The sequence below is a fragment of the Tachypleus tridentatus genome, chromosome 9 (assembly GCF_004210375.1).
Source record: "Tachypleus tridentatus isolate NWPU-2018 chromosome 9, ASM421037v1, whole genome shotgun sequence".
NCBI lineage: Eukaryota > Metazoa > Arthropoda > Merostomata > Xiphosura > Limulidae > Tachypleus > Tachypleus tridentatus.
Genome location: NC_134833.1, coordinates 1,555,223 through 1,578,291, shown reverse-complemented (window position 1 = coordinate 1,578,291; position 23,069 = coordinate 1,555,223). Strand labels below are relative to the sequence as shown.

The 23,069-nt window shown below is 31.4% G+C and overlaps 1 protein-coding gene across 1 annotated transcript in view; it reads left to right on the top strand.

The window, feature by feature from the left end:
- Window positions 1-23,069, top strand: part of LOC143226958 (ATP synthase mitochondrial F1 complex assembly factor 2-like) — a 35,814-nt gene that overhangs the window by 11,212 nt on the left and 1,533 nt on the right. The window contains exons 4-9 of the mRNA XM_076458513.1: window positions 5,691-5,783; window positions 11,311-11,408; window positions 12,117-12,197; window positions 12,810-12,922; window positions 18,725-18,840; window positions 19,762-19,941. Of these exons, the coding sequence (XP_076314628.1) occupies window positions 5,691-5,783; window positions 11,311-11,408; window positions 12,117-12,197; window positions 12,810-12,922; window positions 18,725-18,840; window positions 19,762-19,899 (639 nt within the window). The 3' untranslated portion in view covers window positions 19,900-19,941. The remainder of the gene's footprint in view (window positions 1-5,690; window positions 5,784-11,310; window positions 11,409-12,116; window positions 12,198-12,809; window positions 12,923-18,724; window positions 18,841-19,761; window positions 19,942-23,069) is intronic.

Below are 23,069 nucleotides of genomic sequence, written 5' to 3'. Positions count from 1 at the left end.
TAGTAAATACCTATGAAATAGTAAAAATGTTCAATTCTTAGTAAACATACTTATGCAATAGTGAAAAGTGTTTCCACTCAACAGAGATCACGTGCACAAGTGTTACAAAATGTTCACACTTTCAATATTTATTTTTATACAAAGGTAACAAAATATTGTTATGCTAGTAGATAAATGGACATGATTGTTAAACACATTGGTATTTATTGTAAAGACATTAAAAGTTGAATAAATTAACTTAGAATGTATTTGCAAGATTCTATGCATTAATATTTGTCTAATTTTTAGAAATTTCACTTAAAATTAGAATTTTAAGTCTTGTAAAGGATTGGTCTTAAAATTTTAACTTGATTGGTATTGGTTGACAGCTGCAAGAACCACTAGATGATATTAGACCTTTAAAGATTCTAATAGGAGAGTCTTTATTGTTGAGAAGAACATAGGATAAGAGAAGATTTCAGTTACATCATATAACCTAAACTTTGGAAGAATTTTAATTTGAAACCCTTTATTATTAATAGATATATTTTTAACCCTGCTGGACTCCTATTGTTTATAAAATGAAAACAACCTATATGGTTCATGCTTTTTAAAGATATTGCTGAGAGAGATCATGGATGTATAAAAGTATTGTTGTGAGAAAGGGGCATTACACTAGATCTTGGAGAAGCTTTAGCCACTCAAAACTTTATCTGATCCCTCTCAAATACTGGGCAAGATTATAGTAGCTATTTTATATTCTGTTTGGTCTGCCTCAGTTTCCCATACCCTCCTTTCCCACTTGGAAAGGGCTGGTGCTATGTCCTGAAAGATGTTGGATTATGTAATCAGAGATTCTTAAATATTCTGTTTGGCCTGCCTTAGTACCCCATACCCTCCTGGTGCTGTGTTCTGAAAGATGTTGGATTATGTAATCAGAGATTCTTAAATCTGATTATTTTCATCATGGTTTTAGGAAGGAGCTGTTTTACTTGGTTACATTTCTGATCTTTATATCAGTGTGTGTTTTGAATTTAACTTGATAACATTCTGTACAAATTATTAATAAGAAAGTTTCTTCTTCTTAAAGTGATAAGAATTTGAGATGGTGATGATTGGGTTAATGTTATCAGCAAGTTTATCCAGATGTGTGCTTTGGTGCATTTGTAATCCATTGTCAAGGTTATCCAGATGTGTGCTTTGGTGCATTTGTAATCCATTGTCAAGGTTATCAGATGTGTGCTGTGGTGCATTTGTAATCCATTTTCAAGGTTATCCAGATGTGTGATGTGGTGCATTTGTAATCCATTTTCAAGGTTATCGGATGTGTGATGTGGTGCATTTGTAATCCATTGTCAAGGTTATCCGGATGTGTGATGTGGTGCATTTGTAATCCATTGTCAAGGTTATACAGATGTGTGCTGTGGTGCATTTGTAATCCATTGTCAAGGTTATCCAGATGTGTGCTTTGGTGCATTTGTAATCCATTGTCAAGGTTATCCGGATGTGTGATGTGGTGCATTTGTAATCCATTGTCAAGGTTATACAGATGTGTGCTGTGGTGCATTTGTAATCCATTGTCAAGGTTATCCAGATGTGTGCTTTGGTGCATTTGTAATCCATTGTCAAGGTTATCCGGATGTGTGCTGTGGTGAATTTCTAATCCATTGTCTATTTTAATGATTTGGAGACCTGTTTATAACACATGTACATTTGGTGAAAGCTCTGAGATGCTGTGTAAAGATATCACTGTTGATAAGTTTCTTTAATTGGAAGGACCTCACTGATGTGACAGTTTAACATGATATTCATCTGGAACATTGAATGTTAAATATTTGTTTTGATAGATGGACACAAGTACTGAACTAAATAAAGATTTAGACAGAGGGAGAAGGAATGATGACTGAGTAATAAAACTAACAAATCTCACAGTGAGCAAGAATAAAACATGAATACATCTACTCTGTAAGAGATAAGTAACTTCTTCTGGAGGAAGGGAAGGTGATAAATAAGGTTAAAATGTGAGGGTTACATGTGTAAAGAATCCAAGATGTGGTTCTTCATCAGGTAATGTAGCAAGTGTGCTCTTTTGTTTTCTGTATTAGTTGGAAGAACTTTGAAAAATACTGAAATCTTTGAGACAGTGACTTTTGTTTTATGTAAATGCTTCACAAATTAATTTCCTTTTGTTACATGTTAAAATAGTTGAAAGTGAATGTATTTATAAACTTCAAATTGATGCCTAAAGAAAGGAATTTCAGAGTTTGAAAACAAAGTTTCAGAGAAGAGAAAGTTGTTTTTTGAAATCAGTTTAAACCCATGAAATATGTTAAACCTTATTTAGAAAGTTTCGGACTACTCCACATAAGTTACGTGACTTAAGTATACATTAACATTAAGTATACATTAACTGTTAAACCTTATTTAGAAAGTTTCGGACTACTCCACATAAGTTACGTGACTTAAGTATACATTAACATGTACTTATAATTCAGTTAGCTGCATTTGTTTATTTTAATTGTGAAAAACATTTCAGATAGTGACTGCTGAAGGTGTAAAACACTTAGAGAATGTATATTAGTGTATATTGGGTGAGTTTTTAGTAACTAGCTTTCTGAGTTTCTTATTTTTAACACATTTCATGATTGTTAGGCATAACAATTTTTCTGGATTATGCATAGTTATTTAAATACCTTGTAGTTGTGCTCACTACTTAGATCTGAGTTTTGTTTTTTGCTTAAGAATTACTTTACTATTTTCTCTAACTACTTTAAATATTATGTTTTTATGTACGTTAATTATGTATGTTTTTATGTATGTCTCATTTTCCAGCTCTACCAAAACGGTTTTATAAAGGTGTGTCAATTTCCCAAATAAACGGTAAGTTTGTTATCAATTTGTAAACAATTTCCCAAATAAACGGTAAGTTTGTTATCAATTTGTAAACAATTTCCCAAATAAACGGTAAGTTTGTTATCAATTTGTAAACAATTTCCCAAATAAATGGTAAGTTTGTTATCAATTTGTAAAGATATTTGGGACTCATATTGCTGTATAATATATATATATATATATATTGGTTGTCATTGCATATGAAATACACATTGTAGTTATATATAATTAAATGTTTATGTATGGTGTGCTGTTGCTAAATGCCAGAATATTTTATGATTGAAAAGTTATTACAGCAAGCTAATAATTAAACACTAGTGTTTTTCTGTAGATTACAGAATTTACTTTTTTAATGTTTAAGTTTTTAATAAACAAATGGAATAAAGAAATAAACTGACAGATCATGAAACTGAAACTGTGCTAATGCATTATTTAAGTTTTATCTCTCATTAAGCTGAATGATCACCTTATTTCTTATCGTTCAGGTTTGTGTTTGTCTACATCTGATATTGTGTCTAATGCACAGTTAAAGTCATTTTTATAGTTTATCAAATTTATAAACATTTCAGATTTTTAACCCTCTTGCTACTGGTAGGTTAAAGTGCTCATATCATGGTTCTTCAATATGGCAATAAAAATTCACTTAACGTTAACTATGTGAATAAATCTGGCATCAAAACATAGCTAATAAATCAAATCGTAGTATTGTGTATGTTTTACATTCTGGCATCAAAACATAGCTAATAAATCAAATCGTAGTATTGTGTATGTTTTACATTCTAGCATCAAAACATAGCTAATAAATCAAATCTTAGTATTGTGTATGTTTTACATTCCAGCATCAAAACATAGCTAATAAATCAAATCTTAGTATTGTGTATGTTTTACATTCTAGCATCAAAACATAGCTAATAAATCAAATCGTAGTATTGTGTATGTTTTACATTCTAGCATCAAAACATAGCTAATAAATCAAATTGTAGTATTGTGTATGTTTTACATTCTAGCATCAAAACATAGCTAATAAATCAAATCTTAGTATTGTGTATGTTTTACATTCTAGCATCAAAACATAGCTAATAAATCAAATCGTAGTATTGTGTATGTTTTACATTCTAGCATCAAAACATAGCTAATAAATCAAATCTTAGTATTTTGTATGTTTTACATTCTAGCATCAAAACATAGCTAATAAATCAAATCGTAGTATTGTGTATGTTTTACATTCTAGCATCAAAACATAGCTAATAAATTAAATCATAGTATTGTGTATGTTTTACATTCTTAAGTAAATATTTAAATAAATCCTTCATCTTCCCTTGTATGAAAGTTGTGACATTTTCTCTCTAGGTCTTCCCTCTTTTCTATTTTATTTACTGTCCCTCCAAGAAGCATGGAATTTCACATAAATTATTTATTATAAAATAGATGTTACTCACAAAAAGTGTTATCGTTATAGCTTTCAACCTTATTTGTCTATAGAATCATAAACTACAACCACATTTTCCATACCCACCTTTCATGTCCTCCCTACTGATGTTTAATGCTATATTATTTACAACCATGACTAGTAATTAGTGGATAAAGGAAGTTATCCAGGGATGGTGATTAGTGGATAAAGGAAGTTATCCAGGGATGGTGATTAGTGGATAAAGGAAGTTATCCAGTGATAGTGATTAATGGATAAAGGAAGTTATCCAATGACTTGAGATTAGTGGATAAAGGAAGTTTCCCAGTGATAGTGATTAGTGGATAAAGGAAGTTTCCCAGTGATAGTGATTAGTGGATAAAGGAAATTACCCAGTGACTAGTGATTAGTCGGTAAAGGAAGTTATCCAGTCAATAGTGATTAGTTGATAAAGGAGGTTACTCAGTGATAGTGATTAATGGACAAAGGAAGTTATCCAGTATCTTGAGATTAGTGGATAAAGGAAGTTATCCACTGACTAGTGATTAATGGATAAAGGAAGTTATCCAATGACTTGAGATTAGTGTATAAAGGAAGTTATCCAATGACTTGAGATTAGTGGATAAAGGAAGTTTCCCAGTGATAGTGATTGGTGGATAAAGGAAATTACCCAGTGACTAGTGATTAGTCGGTAAAGGAAGTTATCCAGTCACTAGTGATTAGTGGATAAAGGAGGTTACTCAGTGATAGTGATTAATGGATAAAGGAAGTTATCCAATAACTAGTGATTGATGGATAAAGGAGGTTATCCAATGATTAGTGATTAATGGATAAAGGAAGTTATCTAATGACTTGAGATTAGTGGATAAAGGAAGTTATCCAGTGACTAGTTATTAGTGAATAAAAGAAGTTATCCAGTGATTAGTGAATAAAGGAAGTTACCCAGTGATAGTGATTAGTGGATAAAGGAAGTTACCCAGTGATAGTGATTAATGGATGGAGGAAGTTATCCAGTGATTAATGAATAAAGGATGTTATCCAATGACTTGAGATTAATGGATAAAGGAAGTTATCCAATGACTTGAGATTAGTGGATAAAGGAAGTTATCCAGTGACTAGAGATTAGTGGATAAAGAAATTTACCTAGTGACCTGTGATTAGTGGATAAAGTTACAGGACAATGATTATTCTTAAGGGAAAAGCTATATTTTTTTCAGAGCTGATAAATTTGGTGTTTGAAATCATAATTTATTTAAAATGTAAATAAACATTAATTTAAATTACTAAGCTTTATTTAATTATGTAGGAAAATAGATTATATGTAAAAGATTTTATCTGTTTTTTTTTTTATAATTATTTAGGCAAATATGAAGTCAACTTGGATCAGAAAAATTAAAACACCATTGGGAAGAGTTTTCAGGTGCCTAATGAATCTCTTGCTTTGGCTGTGGCTAATGAATGGGATACTCAAAAGGATAAGATACAACCTGATACAATGAATATTGTAAGTAGCTTTCATTATGTACATTTAGGTAATTCTTATCAGAGTTTTAGAAGTGTTAACATGATACATTATGCTGTTTACTACAGTTTGAAATGTGTGTAAATTAAAGTGATATCTTTCAGTATCATGTTTTTAAGTAATTGGTTTAAGGGTACCTTCCCCTTGATGTGGATTCCTGTGTATTGTGAGGGGACCTCCCAGAGAAGGTTCTGTACATCCTGTGTAATGTGAGGGGACCTCCCAGAGAAGGTTCTGTACTTTCTGTGTGTGGTGAGGGGACCTCCCAGAGAAGGTTCTGTACTTTCTGTGTGTGGTGAGGGACCTCAAGAGAGGTTCTGTACATCCTGTGTATGGTGAGGGGACCTCCCAGAGAAGGTTCTGTACTTCCTGTGTGTGGTGAGGGGATCTCCCAGAGAAGGTTCTGTACTTCCTGAGTGTGGTGAGGGGACCTCCCATAGAAGGTTCTGTACTTTCAGTTTATTTCCTCTGAGATTTAAACATCCACCTGTATGTTTGCAGTGCATGGCAATCCGTGAAGGGGAGGAGAAGAGAGAGGTTGTGGGGTCCAACTCCAACATGCTACTTTGGCTTTGAATTCCTGTAGATGGGCAGCCTTAGTGTTCCTCCCAGCCCCCCAGGATCAATCAGCTGATCTGCTCAGGCTAATGTCAATCGAGTACCAGTGTTGGACATTCTCAACAGGTGTTGTGGACATTGTATCTGGTGCTGGAGTTCAGGTATGGTGCTCAAGAAATCCTGGTGTTGCTGCAGTGTCCTTGTGTGGCATTGCAGTGCATTCTCTTGTAGGGCTCCATGGTGGGTGGGGTTAGTGGGTACTGAAATGTAGCATCTTCATTATGGATAACCCCATTTATGAAAATAAAATAAAAATGAAAAAAATTGAAAAAATCAGATTATCTGAAAAAGACCGCACATGGACGATTCTGCTGTACAGTCATCATCACAGTCAGATTCTGTACCTTGGTTTCTAATTATGTATTACTTATCCAAGAAATTCTTACGGTAGATGGCCCCCTTTTCTATTCAAAACGGATTAGGGGGGAGATAGCTGGCTCTCCTAATTCAGTAAAGTTGTTGCCCTCTGGTGTAAATATCTTCACCACAACATACCAAACTCCTCTTGAAATCAAAGGCCATTGGGGATATATCCATTGAGGCTACTTCCCATGCAACTTTGAATTCTTCCAAAGGAGTTATAGTTGAGAGGGATTTGAAGAACATTCCTGGGTCAGAGATCATTGCTGGTTTTGCCAGCCATTTCTGCAGTGCACCAAATTTCCCATCACAAAGATGGTGCCTACTAATGTTCTGATGTTGATCATCACCATGTCCTCCTGTCACAGTCAAAGCAGGTTATCTGAACTGTAAGCTAAAGCCATTCCCAACCTTCTCATATGTTTCCAGTGCCAATGGTTCTGTTACCAAGAAACATCATTTTGTGGTTCTTTAACTTGTTCATTGTATGGGCATGACACTTATGAGTGTAAAATAGAACCACACTGTATTAACTGTAGTGGTCCACACTCCTCTTACTCTATTTCTTGCCCTAAATGGGTGGTGGAAAAAGAGGTGCAGTGCTTGAAGAGTAAAAATAATACCTCCTACCCAGCACTTCAGGAATTATTGTCCCTATCTCTGACATATGTTGTTGCATTCTGTTCCACTGCCTCAGTGGGAGTGCAGACAGATCTCTTTGTGCTTCTAGCAGAGTCATTTGCAAAACATCTGAAGAATCTTTTGCCCTCCATCATTAAAAGAGTTGACAAATCTACGTCTACATCCATCTCTATTCTTGCCACTCCTTCCAGTGACTACTTGGTTTCACTTCCTTTGGCTTCGGGTTCGGGTGTTTCCTCGGATTCATCCTCTTCTGTAGTATGTCTCCAATCAAGTTTGTACACTGAGTCTCATGAACTTTCTCTATACCTCCACTGTTTACAGCTCTGTTTACTGTATGTTTCATAATTTCAATCCTTACAACAGCATCCCACCTGGGGTTCTGTTTCCCTTTCTCAGTGGGCCATGCTTTTTCAGAATAGAAGGCCTGCCATTGTTTCTTCTGGCACTTGTATACAGGCACAGCTGGATTTATTGGGTTTGTTTTTGGATAACATAGTTGTATTCACTGATCAGCTGATCCCACCATGGCTAATTACACTGCACAATAATATTTTTGAAAATTTTTTGCTGATTGTGACAGGTACCTGGTGGGTATGCACAAATATAGTTTTGGTTTTGCTTCATCACGTAGGAACTCTGAGAAATAGACAGTAAATTGTTTACTGGCAATAAGGTATTTAATTGCATTTATATTTCTAATATGCTATTAAGTCAACATAATTAAAAGTGTTTTGCTCCTGATTTTCATTTGTATTAAATGTCCGGTGCATCATGTTGTAGTGTCTAACAGTAGTCAGCAAGCATTGACAGATTCCAGTTGCCCTGATATCGTTTTTCCATTGTAGCAATGTCCTGGTTAAACTGGAGATTTCGATGAAATGGTGTATGATGGGTAACTTTGGATGTGATTTTCGTGATCAGCAGCCAAAAATCTATAAGGAACACCCAACAGTGTTCAAGAAGCAAAAACTTTGTTGTGCAGTGTTACCATCCTCAAATGTGACTTTTCTTTGAGTCATCTGAAAAAGGCCAATACTCCCGATTTGTAGTATTGCCTTCTATTTGCTGAACATCTTTTGAACCATCTCTCCATTTCTATTTATATGGATGGCTCAAATTCATGGGGCCCCGGGGACTCTGCCATGGTTTGGTGGTTGCATACAGAATCCCCTCTATAGTTTCTGTGCTCACTACCAAATTATATGCCATTTCTCCTGAGATCACATAGAAGCCATGCAGTACACAAACTGTACTATTTATATACTGGCTCACGTAGCTCTCTTTTGGACCTGGAATCACTTCATGTTCTCATCAGTATTCAAAATGACTGTCCCATTTCTCTCTGTCATCTACTTCTATCCAGTTTTTCTGAATACCAGGCCATGTTGGTATTCACAGGAATGAACTCGCTGACATCACAACTAAGTCTGTCTGCTCTGGTACTATCATTGCCGTGCCTGTCTCATACATGGACTATGATCTTGTATTCAAGGCTCAGCTCTGCGCCAGTTGGCAGTCGACTTGGAGTGAGCAGTGTGATAACAAGCTTTTCCAGATCAAACCTCCTGTTGTTCTTTGGCTGTCTTGCTTCCATAAGGATCAGAAGGAGGAAGTTTTTCTGGCTTGGCTATGCACCGGTCACAGCTTCTTAACTCATCTCTTTCTTTTATCTGGTACTTATATACCAGTGTGTGGTCTGTGTCACAATAGCCCACATTATACTGTCATGCTGTTGTTACAGTCGAGAGCAACAGCACCATTTTAAACATAATTTATGCCATGGGTTCACCATTGACATTGTACAGTGTCATTGGTGATAGTGACAGTGTCCACCTCAGTTGTGTTTTTACATTTTTAAGGGTCATTAGTCTTCTTAACTCTATTTAAGATTTTAATTTGAAAACTGGACTATGTTTTGTTTTCCTGTTAACATATTTTCATGTTTTTATCAGTTGTTTGGTGCAGCTAGCTCAGTAGCTTTGTGCCAATAAATGCTTAACAACCAATCAACACTAAGGGTACCTTAGAGAACTGTAACCCAAAACATAAAACTTGTTAGGTAGTAGGTAGTTTTTACTTGGTACCTATTTTCAGGTACATTTGTTTGTTTCTATAATCTATGTATTTACCTTTTTACATTTCATTAAAAGTGCTTAAATACCTTTAAACTACAAAAACTCAATATCGTAATTCATCTAATAATTTATGCAAAATCCTCAAGTACTGTAAATTCACTATTCTGTAGAGTGTATGACCATGTGCTGTAATTTTATTTTTCTGTGATTAAAAACCATTTTTATAGTTTAATATATTAGATAATAGCTGATCACTTACAAATCTTGTAAGTTGTACATATTTTCTAACAAACATAATCAAAATATATGAAAAACTCAACCAATGGTATACAGTGTTTTTTTAATGCAAAATATGCTGTTAGTTGAAGTCCACAATAATAAGTTTTTTTAAGTGTGTATGAAACTTATTTTTGGTGTTAATTTTGTTTCATTTGTTTTAAGCGTCTAAACACCTGCATTTGAACATTCTGTAATAAAAATAATATTAAGTTGTATATTACAGTAGGCATGTTGTACGTAAACTTGTACAGATGTTATTTAACTGAAAACATTAATATTTTAAATTCCTTTTCCCATTTATTAACAGTAAATATACAAATGTTCCTAACGTACTGAACTGGCCACATTGATGTACCTTTACATTAATGGTACATTAAGAACATTGTAAAATCTGTTTAAACACTTCAACATTGCTGTGTGGGTCATACAGCAATACAGAATGGATGTGTATATGCAGTGCTCAGCCTATCCAAGCTCATAGTGACAGTTATAGCCTCATAACTATATACACTAAATATTGTGAGTGATGGAGTACAATAGATTCTGTTGAATAGTTTGTTTTTTTTCTGAGAAAAGTAAACCTTACTAGACAGTGTCTATGACTTAAATACAAGTATGTTATCAATTTATCCAATGTTTCTGTTAAATAATGTTTAGACATTTTTAATCGGAATATGTAAACATTAGCTGTTAAACATTAAATGTTACATACATTTGTTAAAGGAAGAAAAACGGTTTTAGTTATAGAAAAGTCTTGTACACCTCTTATCTTTGAATGATTTCGATACCATTTGCTGATGGTGAGGAGTACTTGGTATGGAGTAATTTTTATGTTATTCTCTGTGAGTGTCAAGAACTGATAAAATGAAATTCTTCCCTGTGTAAAATACATAGGGAATTTAGTGATGTTATTAATCATAAAATTAATAGTGAGTTCACTCCCATCCTGGTACAATTTGTAGGAAATATAGCATAGTTCATGTAACAACTCATAGGGACATTGTAACAAACAAGATATTTGGTGTAGCACATAAGAACATTGTAACCAACAAAATATTTTGTGCATAAATACTTTTCAAAATTGTGTTTAAAATCTTTCTAAAAGGTTGGTATGCAAGGATAGTCGTGAAAGACCAAATTGCTCTATGTTGTCTGCACATCATATTATGTTAAAACACTTGGTCTTTGTATATGTATTTAGAGTGCCTGTTTGTGTGTGGTCATGCCTAATAACAGTAGGTTAATGTTGACTCCAGTTTTGTTGACCAAATATAACTTGTAATAAGTTAATAGAACATATGAACATGTTGAATGACAAACTATTACATTTCTTATTGTTCATTTATTTTAAAACAATGAGAAAGTTACACTTCTTTTTGCCTTCAAGAAGTTTTATAGAGACCAAATAATAATTGGAACAGTAGAATAGCTTTAAAAGAAAATAATGCTTCTGTTCTACTAACTTGATGTTTTATAAGTGTACTTGTGAAGTTATTGTTTTAACTTTTTATCAGTGCTATTTCATCACCTAGACAGGTCTATGTTACACAGCACTTGACAATCCCACAAAGAAAACCAAAGAAAACTCTGTGTCTGAAATTCTCGAATTCTTAGGTACAGATACCTTATGGTGAGTACTAACAAAACATATCCAGGTTTCTGTGAATTTTTCCTACCTGATACATTCTTTCGTGTATTCTTAATAAAATGTAACTTGTTCCTTTGACTTAAGGTTTAAAGATAAACTTAATGAAGTAAGACTTTTTAAAATTATTGTATATGATTAATTATAATTGTAATAATAACATATGTGTGTTTACATTATGGAATCAAACATTTTTTTGTTTTAGAAATGTTTGTTTTCTGTAGTCTGGACATGTGTTAATATTTTTTATCGTTACAGGGTAAACTAACCTGCAGAATGGGGACAATTATTGATTATTTATATATAGTTACAGGGTAAATGAACTCGCAGAATGGGGACAGTTGTTGATTGTTTATATATAGTTACAGGGTAAACTAATATGCAGAATAGGGACAATTACTGATTATTTATATATAGTTACAGGGTAAATGAACTCGCAGAATGGGGACAGTTGTTGATTGTTTATATATAGTTACAGGGTAAATGAACTCGCGAAATGGGGACAGTTGTTGATTATTTATATATAGTTACAGGGTAAATGAACCCACAGAATGGGGACAGCTGTTGATTATTTATATATAGTTGCAGGGCAAACAAACCTGCAGAATGGGGACAGCTGTTGATTATTTATATATAGTTATAGGGTAAACAAACCTGCAGAATTGGAACAGTTGTTGATTATTTTATATATAGTTACAGGGTAAATGAACCTGAAAGATTGAAACAGTTACAAAAAGACAAATGGGATCCTGTTATTGATTGGTTTCAACAGAGGTAAAGTTTTCATACATTCTTACAGAATTTTAATCAGAAAGGAGCAAAGAAAACTTACATTTTCAAGTTATTTATGGATTCTTCATCTATACATTAGGAGTAATATTAAACACTGTTTACAGTAAGTTCAATAGGAAATGTAAGTAAGAAATACCAATTAGCAGTAAACCAGCAGCTACATGAAATTAAAATATTTTATACAGTAGTAGCAGTATGAAAGAAAAATACTGAACACATTAACAGATTTATCTTTTAAAAGTTACTGTCAGCTTGAGTTTCTTTGCACGTTGGATTATTATGAATATTTTTGTACCAGATGTGTGATTCATTTTTTTTTATAAGTTGTCAAAATATCACACGATCATCTGTAAAAAAGCAGAGACATGATTCTTTTTAAAAATAGAACATATCCTGTTGATAAAGTTATAAGCTTAGTTTTATTCTGTCTCTAGGAAGAAAAATACAGGCAATGATGTACTTATTTACATAGATAAAAATATTTGCTTGAAAATTGGGTGAGGTGTCTTCCCAAAAACTGTTTCATAAACGATTTGACTATGTTGCAGACTTGTCATTATTATAAATAAAACTTGTGATAATTTCTAATATTAGGTACCAGGTAGAGCTGAAAGTTTCCAAGAGTTTGCTTGTTCCTGTTATTCCCCAACAAACAAAGGAAACATTACAAAGACACCTGTTTTCATTTTCTGACTGGGCACTGTTGGGTGTGTAGTAAGATTTCTTTCAGTTTACTTATTAACTAAAAACTTTATTTAGATGAATTGCGTAACCAGCATAGTTAAGATTAGCTGTAGACGTTGTGGTGGTTAACATGACATCCCAAAACATTCCTGTTTTCACCAACTTATTTGATATCACATATTGAACAGGGGGAGTAACTTGCAAATGATAATATTTTCACAAAGTTAAAAAATCCCAATTTTTAAAGAAAATTTATTTTGGTTTTGACATTGAATGGATGATGTATTGCTTTCTTAAAAATCAGAGGTTCAGTGTGCAGTATGGTTATTTAAACACTTTTATAACAGGTTTGTACTACTGTCTCCAATGTTTGTTTATTTACATATGTAATTCCTGTTATTTTCTGTAAAAAACATTATCTGTCCATTCTAATGAATGTTATGATAAAAACTACTGATTCTTGATGTGTCACCTTTTTAATGTTTGAGATATTTTCTAGAGTATTTTTTTTACCAACGTAACTTGTTGATTCTTAGTTAATAGTTAAGGTATTACTATTGCGTTTACATGTTTATACATGTTGTATTAATAGTAGCTAATGTTAGTTCCTTATAGACCATGAACTAACACATAATTTGAGGTATACAGAACCAATACTTAATGTTATGTGAGCTGTAGGTAATGTAATCTGTTTATAAACCATGAACTAACGCATAATTTGAGGTATACAGAACCAATACGTAATGTTATGTGAGTTGTAGGTAATGCAATCTGCTTATAAACCATGAACTAACACACAATTTGAGGTATACAGAACTAATCCGTAATGTTATGTGAGTTGTAGGTAATGCAATCTGCTTATAAACCATGAACTAACACATAATTTGAGGTATACAGAACCAATACGTAATGTTATGTGAGTTGTAGGTAATGTAATCTGCTTATAAACCATGAACTAACACATAATTTGAGGTATACAGAACCAATGCTTAATGCTGTGTGAATTGTAGGTAAAGTAATCTGTTAATAAACCATGAACTAACACATAATTTGAGGTATACAGAACCGATACGTAATGTTGTGTGAGCTGTAGGTAATGTAATCTGCTTATAAACCATGAACTAACACATAATTTGAGGTATACAGAACCAATACTTAATGTTATGTGAGCTGTAGGTAATGTAATCTGTTTATAAACCATGAACTAACGCATAATTTGAGGTATACAGAACCAATGCTTAATGCTGTGTGAATTGTAGGTAAAGTAATCTGTTAATAAACCATGAACTAACACATAATTTGAGGTATACAGAACCGATACGTAATGTTGTGTGAGCTGTAGGTAATGTAATCTGCTTATAAACCATGAACTAACACATAATTTGAGGTATACAGAACCAATACTTAATGTTATGTGAGCTGTAGGTAATGTAATCTGTTTATAAACCATGAACTAACGCATAATTTGAGGTATACAGAACCAATACGTAATGTTATGTGAGTTGTAGGTAATGCAATCTGCTTATAAACCATGAACTAACACATAATTTGAGGTATACAGAACCAATGCTTAATGCTGTGTGAATTGTAGGTAAAGTAATCTGTTAATAAACCATGAACTAACACATAATTTGAGGTATACAGAACCAATACTTAATGTTATGTGAGCTGTAGGTAATGTAATCTGTTTATAAACCATGAACTAACGCATAATTTGAGGTATACAGAACCAATACGTAATGTTATGTGAGTTGTAGGTAATGCAATCTGCTTATAAACCATGAACTAACACATAATTTGAGGTATACAGAACCGATACGTAATGTTGTGTGAGCTGTAGGTAATGTAATCTGCTTATAAACCATGAACTAACACATAATTTGAGGTATACAGAACCAATACTTAATGTTATGTGAGCTGTAGGTAATGTAATCTGTTTATAAACCATGAACTAACGCATAATTTGAGGTTTTCAGAACCAATACGTAATGTTATGTGAGTTGTAGGTAATGCAATCTGCTTATAAACCATGAACTAACACACAATTTGAGGTATACAGAACTAATCCATAATGTTATGTGAGTTGTAGGTAATGCAATCTGCTTATAAACCATGAACTAACACATAATTTGAGGTATACAGAACCAATACGTAATGTTATGTGAGTTGTAGGTAATGTAATCTGCTTATAAACCATGAACTAACACATAATTTGAGGTATACAGAACCAATACTTAATGTTGTGTGAGCTGTAGGTAATGTAATCTGTTTATAAACCATGAACTAACACATAATTTGAGGTATACAGAACCAATACTTAATGTTGTGTGAGCTGTAGGTAATATAATCTGTTTATAAACCATGAACTAACACATAATTTGAGGTATACAGAACCAATACTTAATGTTGTGTGAGCTGTAGGTAATGTAATCTGTTCATAAACCATGAAATTACACATAATTTGAGGTATACAGAACCAATACTTAATGTTGTGTGAGCTGTAGGTAATGTAATCTGTTTATAAACCATGAACTAACTCTTAAATTAAGATAGACAGAACCTGTACTATGTGTTGAGTAAGCAGTAGGTAATGTGATGTGCACATTGTACTTAAACTAACAATTAATTAATGTGGTATTATATGTAGGTAATGTGATGTACACATTGTACTTAAACTAACAATTAATTAATGTGGTATTATATGTAGGTAATGTGATGTACACATTGTACTTAAACTAACAATTAATTAATGTGGTATTATATGTAGGTAATGTGATGTACACATTGTACTTAAACTAACAATTAATTAATGTGGTATTATATGTAGGTAATGTGATGTACACATTGTACTTAAAATAACAATTAATTAATGTGGTATTATATGTAGGTAATGTGACCCACACATTGTACTTAAACTAACAATTAATTAATGTGGTATTATATGTAGGTAATGTGATGTACACATTGTACTTAAAATAACAATTAATTAATGTGGTATTATATGTAGGTAATGTGATGTACACATTGTACTTAAACTAACAATTAATTAATGTGGTATTATATGTAGGTAATGTGATGTACACATTGTACTTAAACTAACAATTAATTAATGTGGTATTATATGTAGGTAATGTGATGTACACATTGTACTTAAACTAACAATTAATTAATATGGTATTATATGTAGGTAATGTGATGTACACATTGTACTTAAACTAACAATTAACTAATGTGGTATTATATGTAGGTAATGTGATGTACACATTGTACTTAAACTAACAATTAATTAATATGGTATTATGTGTAGGTAATGTGATGTACACATTGTACTTAAACTAACAATTAATTAATGTGGTATTATATGTAGGTAATGTGACCTACACATTGTACTTAAACTAACAATTAATTAATGTGGTGTTATATGTAGGTAATGTGATGTACACATTGTACTTTAACAATTAATTAATGTGGTATTATGTGTAGGTAATGTGATGTACACATTGTACTTAAACTAACAATTAATTAATGTGGTATTATGTGTAGGTAATGTGATGTACACATTGTACTTAAAATAACAATTAATTAATGTGGTATTATATGTAGGTAATGTGATGTACACATTGTACTTAAACTAACAATTAATTAATGTGGTATTATATGTAGGTAATGTGATGTACACATTGTACCTAAACTAACAATTAATTAATATGGTATTATATGTAGGTAATGTGACCTACACATTGTACTTAAACTAACAATTAATTAATGTGGTATTATATGTAGGTAATGTGACCTACACATTGTACTTAAACTAACAATTAATTAATGTGGTGTTATATGTAGGTAATGTGATGTACACATTGTACTTTAACAATTAATTAATGTGGTATTATGTGTAGGTAATGTGATGTACACATTGTACTTAAACTAACAATTAATTAATGTGGTCTTATGTGTAGGTAATGTGATGTACACATTGTACTTAAACTAACAATTAATTAATGTGGTATTATGTGTAGGTAATGTGATGTACACATTGTACTTAAACTAACAATTCTTTAATGGCATCATATGTAGGTAATGTGACTTACACATTGAACTTAAACTAACAATTCTGAATATGGTATCATAAGTACGTATTGTGACCTAAACTCAGTCTGAGGTGAGTTAACTATCTGGTTACTTTAATGTTACTTTACAGTTTAGTGATGTTTAACAGTCTTTATTGTTTTAAACTGATTTAAACTCCGGTAATTCCATCACTGAAACCCAGAACATTTTATTGTTTCATTTTTTGTAACCTGAAAATGTATATGGGTGGTGATCTTTAATATAATAACTTTTAATCTATACATGTCTGGTTGGTGATCTTTCATATAATAACTTTTAATCTATACATGTCTGGTTGGTGATCTTTCATATAATAACTTTTAATCTATATATGTCTGGTTGGTGATCTTTAATATAATAACTTTTAATTTATACATGTCTGGTTGGTGATCTTTCATATAATAACTTTTAATCTATATATGTCTGGTTGGTGATCTTTAATATAATAACTTTTAATCTATACATGTCTGGCTGGTGATCTTTCATATAATAACTTTTAATCTATATATGTCTGGTTGGTGATCTTTCATATAATAACTTTTAATCTATACATGTCTGGCTGGTGATCCTTTAGATAAGATATTTTAATCTATATATGTCTGGTTGGTGATCCTTTAGATAAGATATTTTAATCTATATATGTCTGGTTGGTGATCTTTCATATAATAACTTGTAATCTATATATGTCTGGTTGGTGATATTTTATTTAATAACTTTTTTTATGTTTTCATTTTTATTGTCTGTTTTTTTTTAAGTTCATTGGTCAAAACCCATTAGTGTTAAACAAAAAGACACTTAAATGTACGTACCTGCACAGAGAAAAAAGACAGGACTTTGATTAGGTTAACTACTCTCTTTCTTAAAACATGTTAAGAATATAATGAATGTACATAACGTTTGGTCTTTACTGGAAGAACGGATCCAAACACACTTGGTTTCATAACTGTTTTTTTTTTTAATCAGTTGGCAGCATGACCTTCTGACCCTTGTTTTTCACAATGTTATATATAGATGTTAAGATTCAGTGAGCAGAGGATATTACAATCACAATTCCATTCACCTTGGAATCTTTTCTACTTCAATACCCCCTCTGGTAGAATAGACCTGTAACTAATGTAATATAAAAAATATGGTGTGTCTGCATATTGCAGATGCTATAAATTATTTTTCTTTCCTCTAGTTTGTAAGTTCCATATTTGTGACTGAATGTACAGATAATGTTAATGTAGTTTTGTATGAATATCCAAAACAAACAAATTAATTTTCAGAGGGTATAACTAAGTTAATTTGTTTAAATTACAAACTTTTTGTTAGAAAGTTAATGAAACAACAGTACTTGTGTATTAATAGAAAATGTTTCTTCAGTAAATTATGAATTTTCAGTTGAAGTAAGCCGAACCATAACTTGCTACTGTTTTTATTTTTGTTTTTATAATCCATTATTTTTTTAATAGAAGTTATGAATAAATTGCTTATTCTGTTCTAAAACTTTTCTAGTATTATTGCTCAGAATTCTGTTTACTTTCCTATACTTACGTTATTTTATGTACTTGTTTGGTAAGTGAGATTTAACATCTTTTATCTAAACTTGTATTGTTTGCATATAAGAACATTACAATGCTGACGTAAGATTGAGTGTATCAACAGAAAGGCTGAATGAAATGTTTTTTTTTATGAACAAGACTTTCATATCTGTTTTCAATCTTCTTTTGTAGGAGTTTCTCTTGCAGTAGAGAACTTGAAGTCTATAGTTTTGACTCTGTCCCTAATTGATCGATTTCTTGATGTGGAAACAGCTGTTTCACTTTCAAGATTGGAAGTTGAATTTCAGGTAGCTACCATTTTAGTTATGTGATGAAAACCCTGTTAATATACCTCTGAGTTAACCAAACATCTTTGAAACTTAAAAGCACATCTCAGCCTTACATTCAAATACTTTTATCGTGAGCTTTTAGCCCTCTTACCACAGCCTTCATCATCCATTGTTGCCAGTAAGAGCAGTGAAATCATTCAGTGAAAGTGTTAAGAAAAGTCCATTTATAATTCTACATATTAAGTTACCTACATTATGAGCTTTGAACAACAGCCCATCTCAACTGTTAAGTATTGTAATACAGAGAACAAAAATGTTTTTGAATAATCAATTTTCTGCTGAAATATTGTTTATTTGAATGAATAAAAATAGTATAAATAATCAAATTCGATAAAAAATTTAAAATATGTATTAGTTACTATAATGCTTTTTTTAAGAAAATATTTTAAACTTGGTATTTTTATAGTAACTTGAAGTAAGAGGAATTCTAGAGATGTGTTTTATTTATGTGTATTTTTCATGTATAGAGGTAATTTCAGCTAGCTTGGTATCCAGTTCTATATTTAAAGTTTGGAATACTTCACAGTCTATGAAATCTTCATGATATTTCTTACTAGAAATTATTTATGGATTAAAATATCTTTGCTGAATGTGTTTACTGACAACTCTGCTAACAAATTAAACCATGGCTTCTGAATGTGTTTACAGGCAACAGTACTTCACAGTTTGAAACATATTTGATGTGTATCACTTTATAAACATTATTTCATATTTTAAAACAAATTTGATGTGTGTCACTCTGTAAACTATTTGACATTTTTAAAACATTGGATATATGTCACTTTATAAACAATATTTCACACTGTAAAATATCAGATGTTTGTAACTTTATAAATAATCTGTCACAGTTTAAAATATCTGTTAAATGTCTATTTACAGACAGATCAGTGGGGTAAATTAGAGTGGGCTCATGAACTTGAACAGACTCAGGTACAGTCTAAAGTTGCTGCAGCTGTAATCTTTGTCCATTTGAATAGTGAATCTACAGAATATCTTAAAAAATGTATGAAAAGATAACATCAAATGATTAGATGCCATATCACATCAATGTAGATCAGGGTAAGTAAGATTACTGCTAGATGTTATGTTGTAATTGTCAATTAAAAGGTGTCTGTGATTTATTGGTGATAAATTTGAAAAATAAATTGAAGTCACTCATTTCACTTTTTTTCGATATAATATATACATATATTCAGAACTAGTTAAATGTATGCACAACAAATTCTATAAACTGTAGATGATCATAGGTGTATCATAAACATTATAGAGTTCTTCTTGTCAAAAGTCCATTTAGGCCTATTACTATAGCCAAACTACCCAAGCATATTTTATTGAGTTTTGTTGAGGTACCATGGTTTTATTCTGTGCTTTTAAACCATCTACTCTTTTTTCGCATTTAGGCCTACTTCTAATAAACATGTTTTTTTCGAAGTCCATACATAGAGGATGAACTACTTTACAAGTATCTTTGATGAAATAAACTATCCTTCTTATTATCTCTTTCAACATTATTAGTCTTACCCTATTATGTGTGTGTACTGTTAGGCCATCCTTCTCTGTCCAAGTGTTTATTTTACATGACTTTGTTTCTTTTCTTGTTCTGTCTTTGTCTGTCTGTGCATGTTTCTTGCTTATTACACAATATTCATATGATTAATATTTAATTGTCTGCTCAGTTTGTCGAAGACAGCAGTACATTTCATGAAATATTCAATAATTTTGACATCAGCTAGTTGTAAGCACAACTCGTACAGATTTGCATAATAAAACTTGTTGTAACATTTACTTTTAAGTTATGACTTCTAACTCTCTTGTTGTGAACAAAACTAACAATCAAAATATTCACTAACCACATAAATATGTAGTGTTTGCACTAAATATTCTTTTATATCATGACAGTTAAATTTGAATTGTATAGTTGTTGTACTTTCTTTTAAGTACTTGTATTGTCTAGTTGTTGTACTTTCTTGTAAGTATTTGAATTGTCTAGTTGTTGTACTTTCTTGTAAGTATTTGAATTGTCTAGTTGTTGTACTTTCTTGTAAGTATTTGAATTGTTTACTTGTTGTACTTTCTTGTAAGTACTTGTATTGTCTAGTTGTTGTACTTTCTTGTAAGTATTTGAATTGTTTACTTGTTGTACTTTCTTGTAAGTATTTGAATTGTTTACTTGTTGTACTTTCTTTAAGTATTTGAATTTCTGGTTGTTGTACTTTCTTGTAAGTATTTGAATTGTTTAGTATTGTCTAGTTGTTGTACTTTCTTGTAAGTACTTGTATTGTCTAGTTGTTGTACTTTCTTGCAAGTTACTTGTATTGTCTAGTTGTTGTACTTTCTTGTATTTGAATTGTTTACTTGTTGTACTTTCTTGTAAGTATTTGAATTGTATAGTTGTTGTACTTTTTTGTAAGTATTTGAATTGTCTTATTGTACTTTCTTTTAAGTACTTGTATTGTCTAGTTGTTGTACTTTCTTGTAAGTATTTGAATTGTCTAGTTGTTGTACTTTCTTGTAAGTATTTGAATTGCCTGGTTGTTGTACTTTCTTGTAAGTATTTGAATTGCCTGGTTGTTGTACTTTCTTGTAAGTACTTGTATTGTCTAGTTGTTGTACTTTCTTGTAAGTATTTGAATTGTTTACTTGTTGTACTTTCTTTAAGTATTTGAATTTCTGGTTGTTGTACTTTCTTGTAAGTATTTGAATTGTATAGTTGTTGTACTTTTTTGTAAGTATTTGAATTGTCTTATTGTACTTTCTTTTAAGTACTTGTATTGTCTAGTTGTTGTACTTTCTTGTAAGTATTTGAATTGTCTAGTTGTTGTACTTTCTTGTAAGTATTTGAATTGCCTGGTTGTTGTACTTTCTTGTAAGTACTTGTATTGTCTAGTTGTTGTACTTTCTTGTAAGTATTTGAATTGTTTACTTGTTGTACTTTCTTGTAAGTATTTGAATTGTTTACTTGTTGTACTTTCTTTAAGTATTTGAATTTCTGGTTGTTGTACTTTCTTGTAAGTATTTGAATTGTCTTATTGTACTTTCTTTTAAGTACTTGTATTGTCTAGTTGTTGTACTTTCTTGTAAGTACTTGTATTGTCTAGTTGTTGTACTTTCTTGCAAGTTACTTGTATTGTCTAGTTGTTTTACTTTCTTGTATTTGAATTGTTTACTTGTTGTACTTTCTTGTAAGTATTTGTATTGTCTAGTTGTTGTACTTTCTTGTAAGTATTTGTATTGTCTAGTTGTTGTACTTTCTTGTAAGTATTTGAATTGTCTGGTTGTTGTACTTTCTTGCAAGTTACTTGTATTGTCTAGTTGTTGTACTTTCTTGTATTTGAATTGTTTACTTGTTGTACTTTCTTGTAAGTATTTGAATTGTATAGTTGTTGTACTTTTTTGTAAGTATTTGAATTGTCTTATTGTACTTTCTTTTAAGTACTTGTATTGTCTAGTTGTTGTACTTTCTTGTAAGTATTTGAATTGTCTAGTTGTTGTACTTTCTTGTAAGTATTTGAATTGCCTGGTTGTTGTACTTTCTTGTAAGTACTTGTATTGTCTAGTTGTTGTACTTTCTTGTAAGTATTTGAATTGTTTACTTGTTGTACTTTCTTTAAGTATTTGAATTTCTGGTTGTTGTACTTTCTTGTAAGTATTTGAATTGTTTAGTATTGTCTAGTTGTTGTACTTTCTTGTAAGTACTTGTATTGTCTAGTTGTTGTACTTTCTTGCAAGTTACTTGTATTGTCTAGTTGTTGTACTTTCTTGTATTTGAATTGTTTACTTGTACTTTCTTGTAAGTATTTGTATTGTCTAGTTATTGTACTTTCTTGTAAGTATTTGAATTGTCTGGTTGTTGTACTTTCTTGTAAGTATTTGTATTGTCTAGTTGTTGTACTTTCTTGTAAGTATTTGTATTGTCTGGTTGTTGTACTTTCTTGTAAGTATTTGTATTGTCTAGTTGTTGTACTTTCTTGTAAGTATTTGAATTGTCTGGTTGTTGTACTTTCTTGTAAGTATTCGAATTGTCTGGTTGTTGTACTTTCTTGTAAGTATTTGTATTGTCTAGTTGTTGTACTTTCTTGCAAGTTACTTGTATTGTCTAGTTGTTGTACTTTCTTGTATTTGAATTGTTTACTTGTTGTACTTTCTTGTAAGTATTTGTATTGTCTAGTTGTTGTACTTTCTTGTAA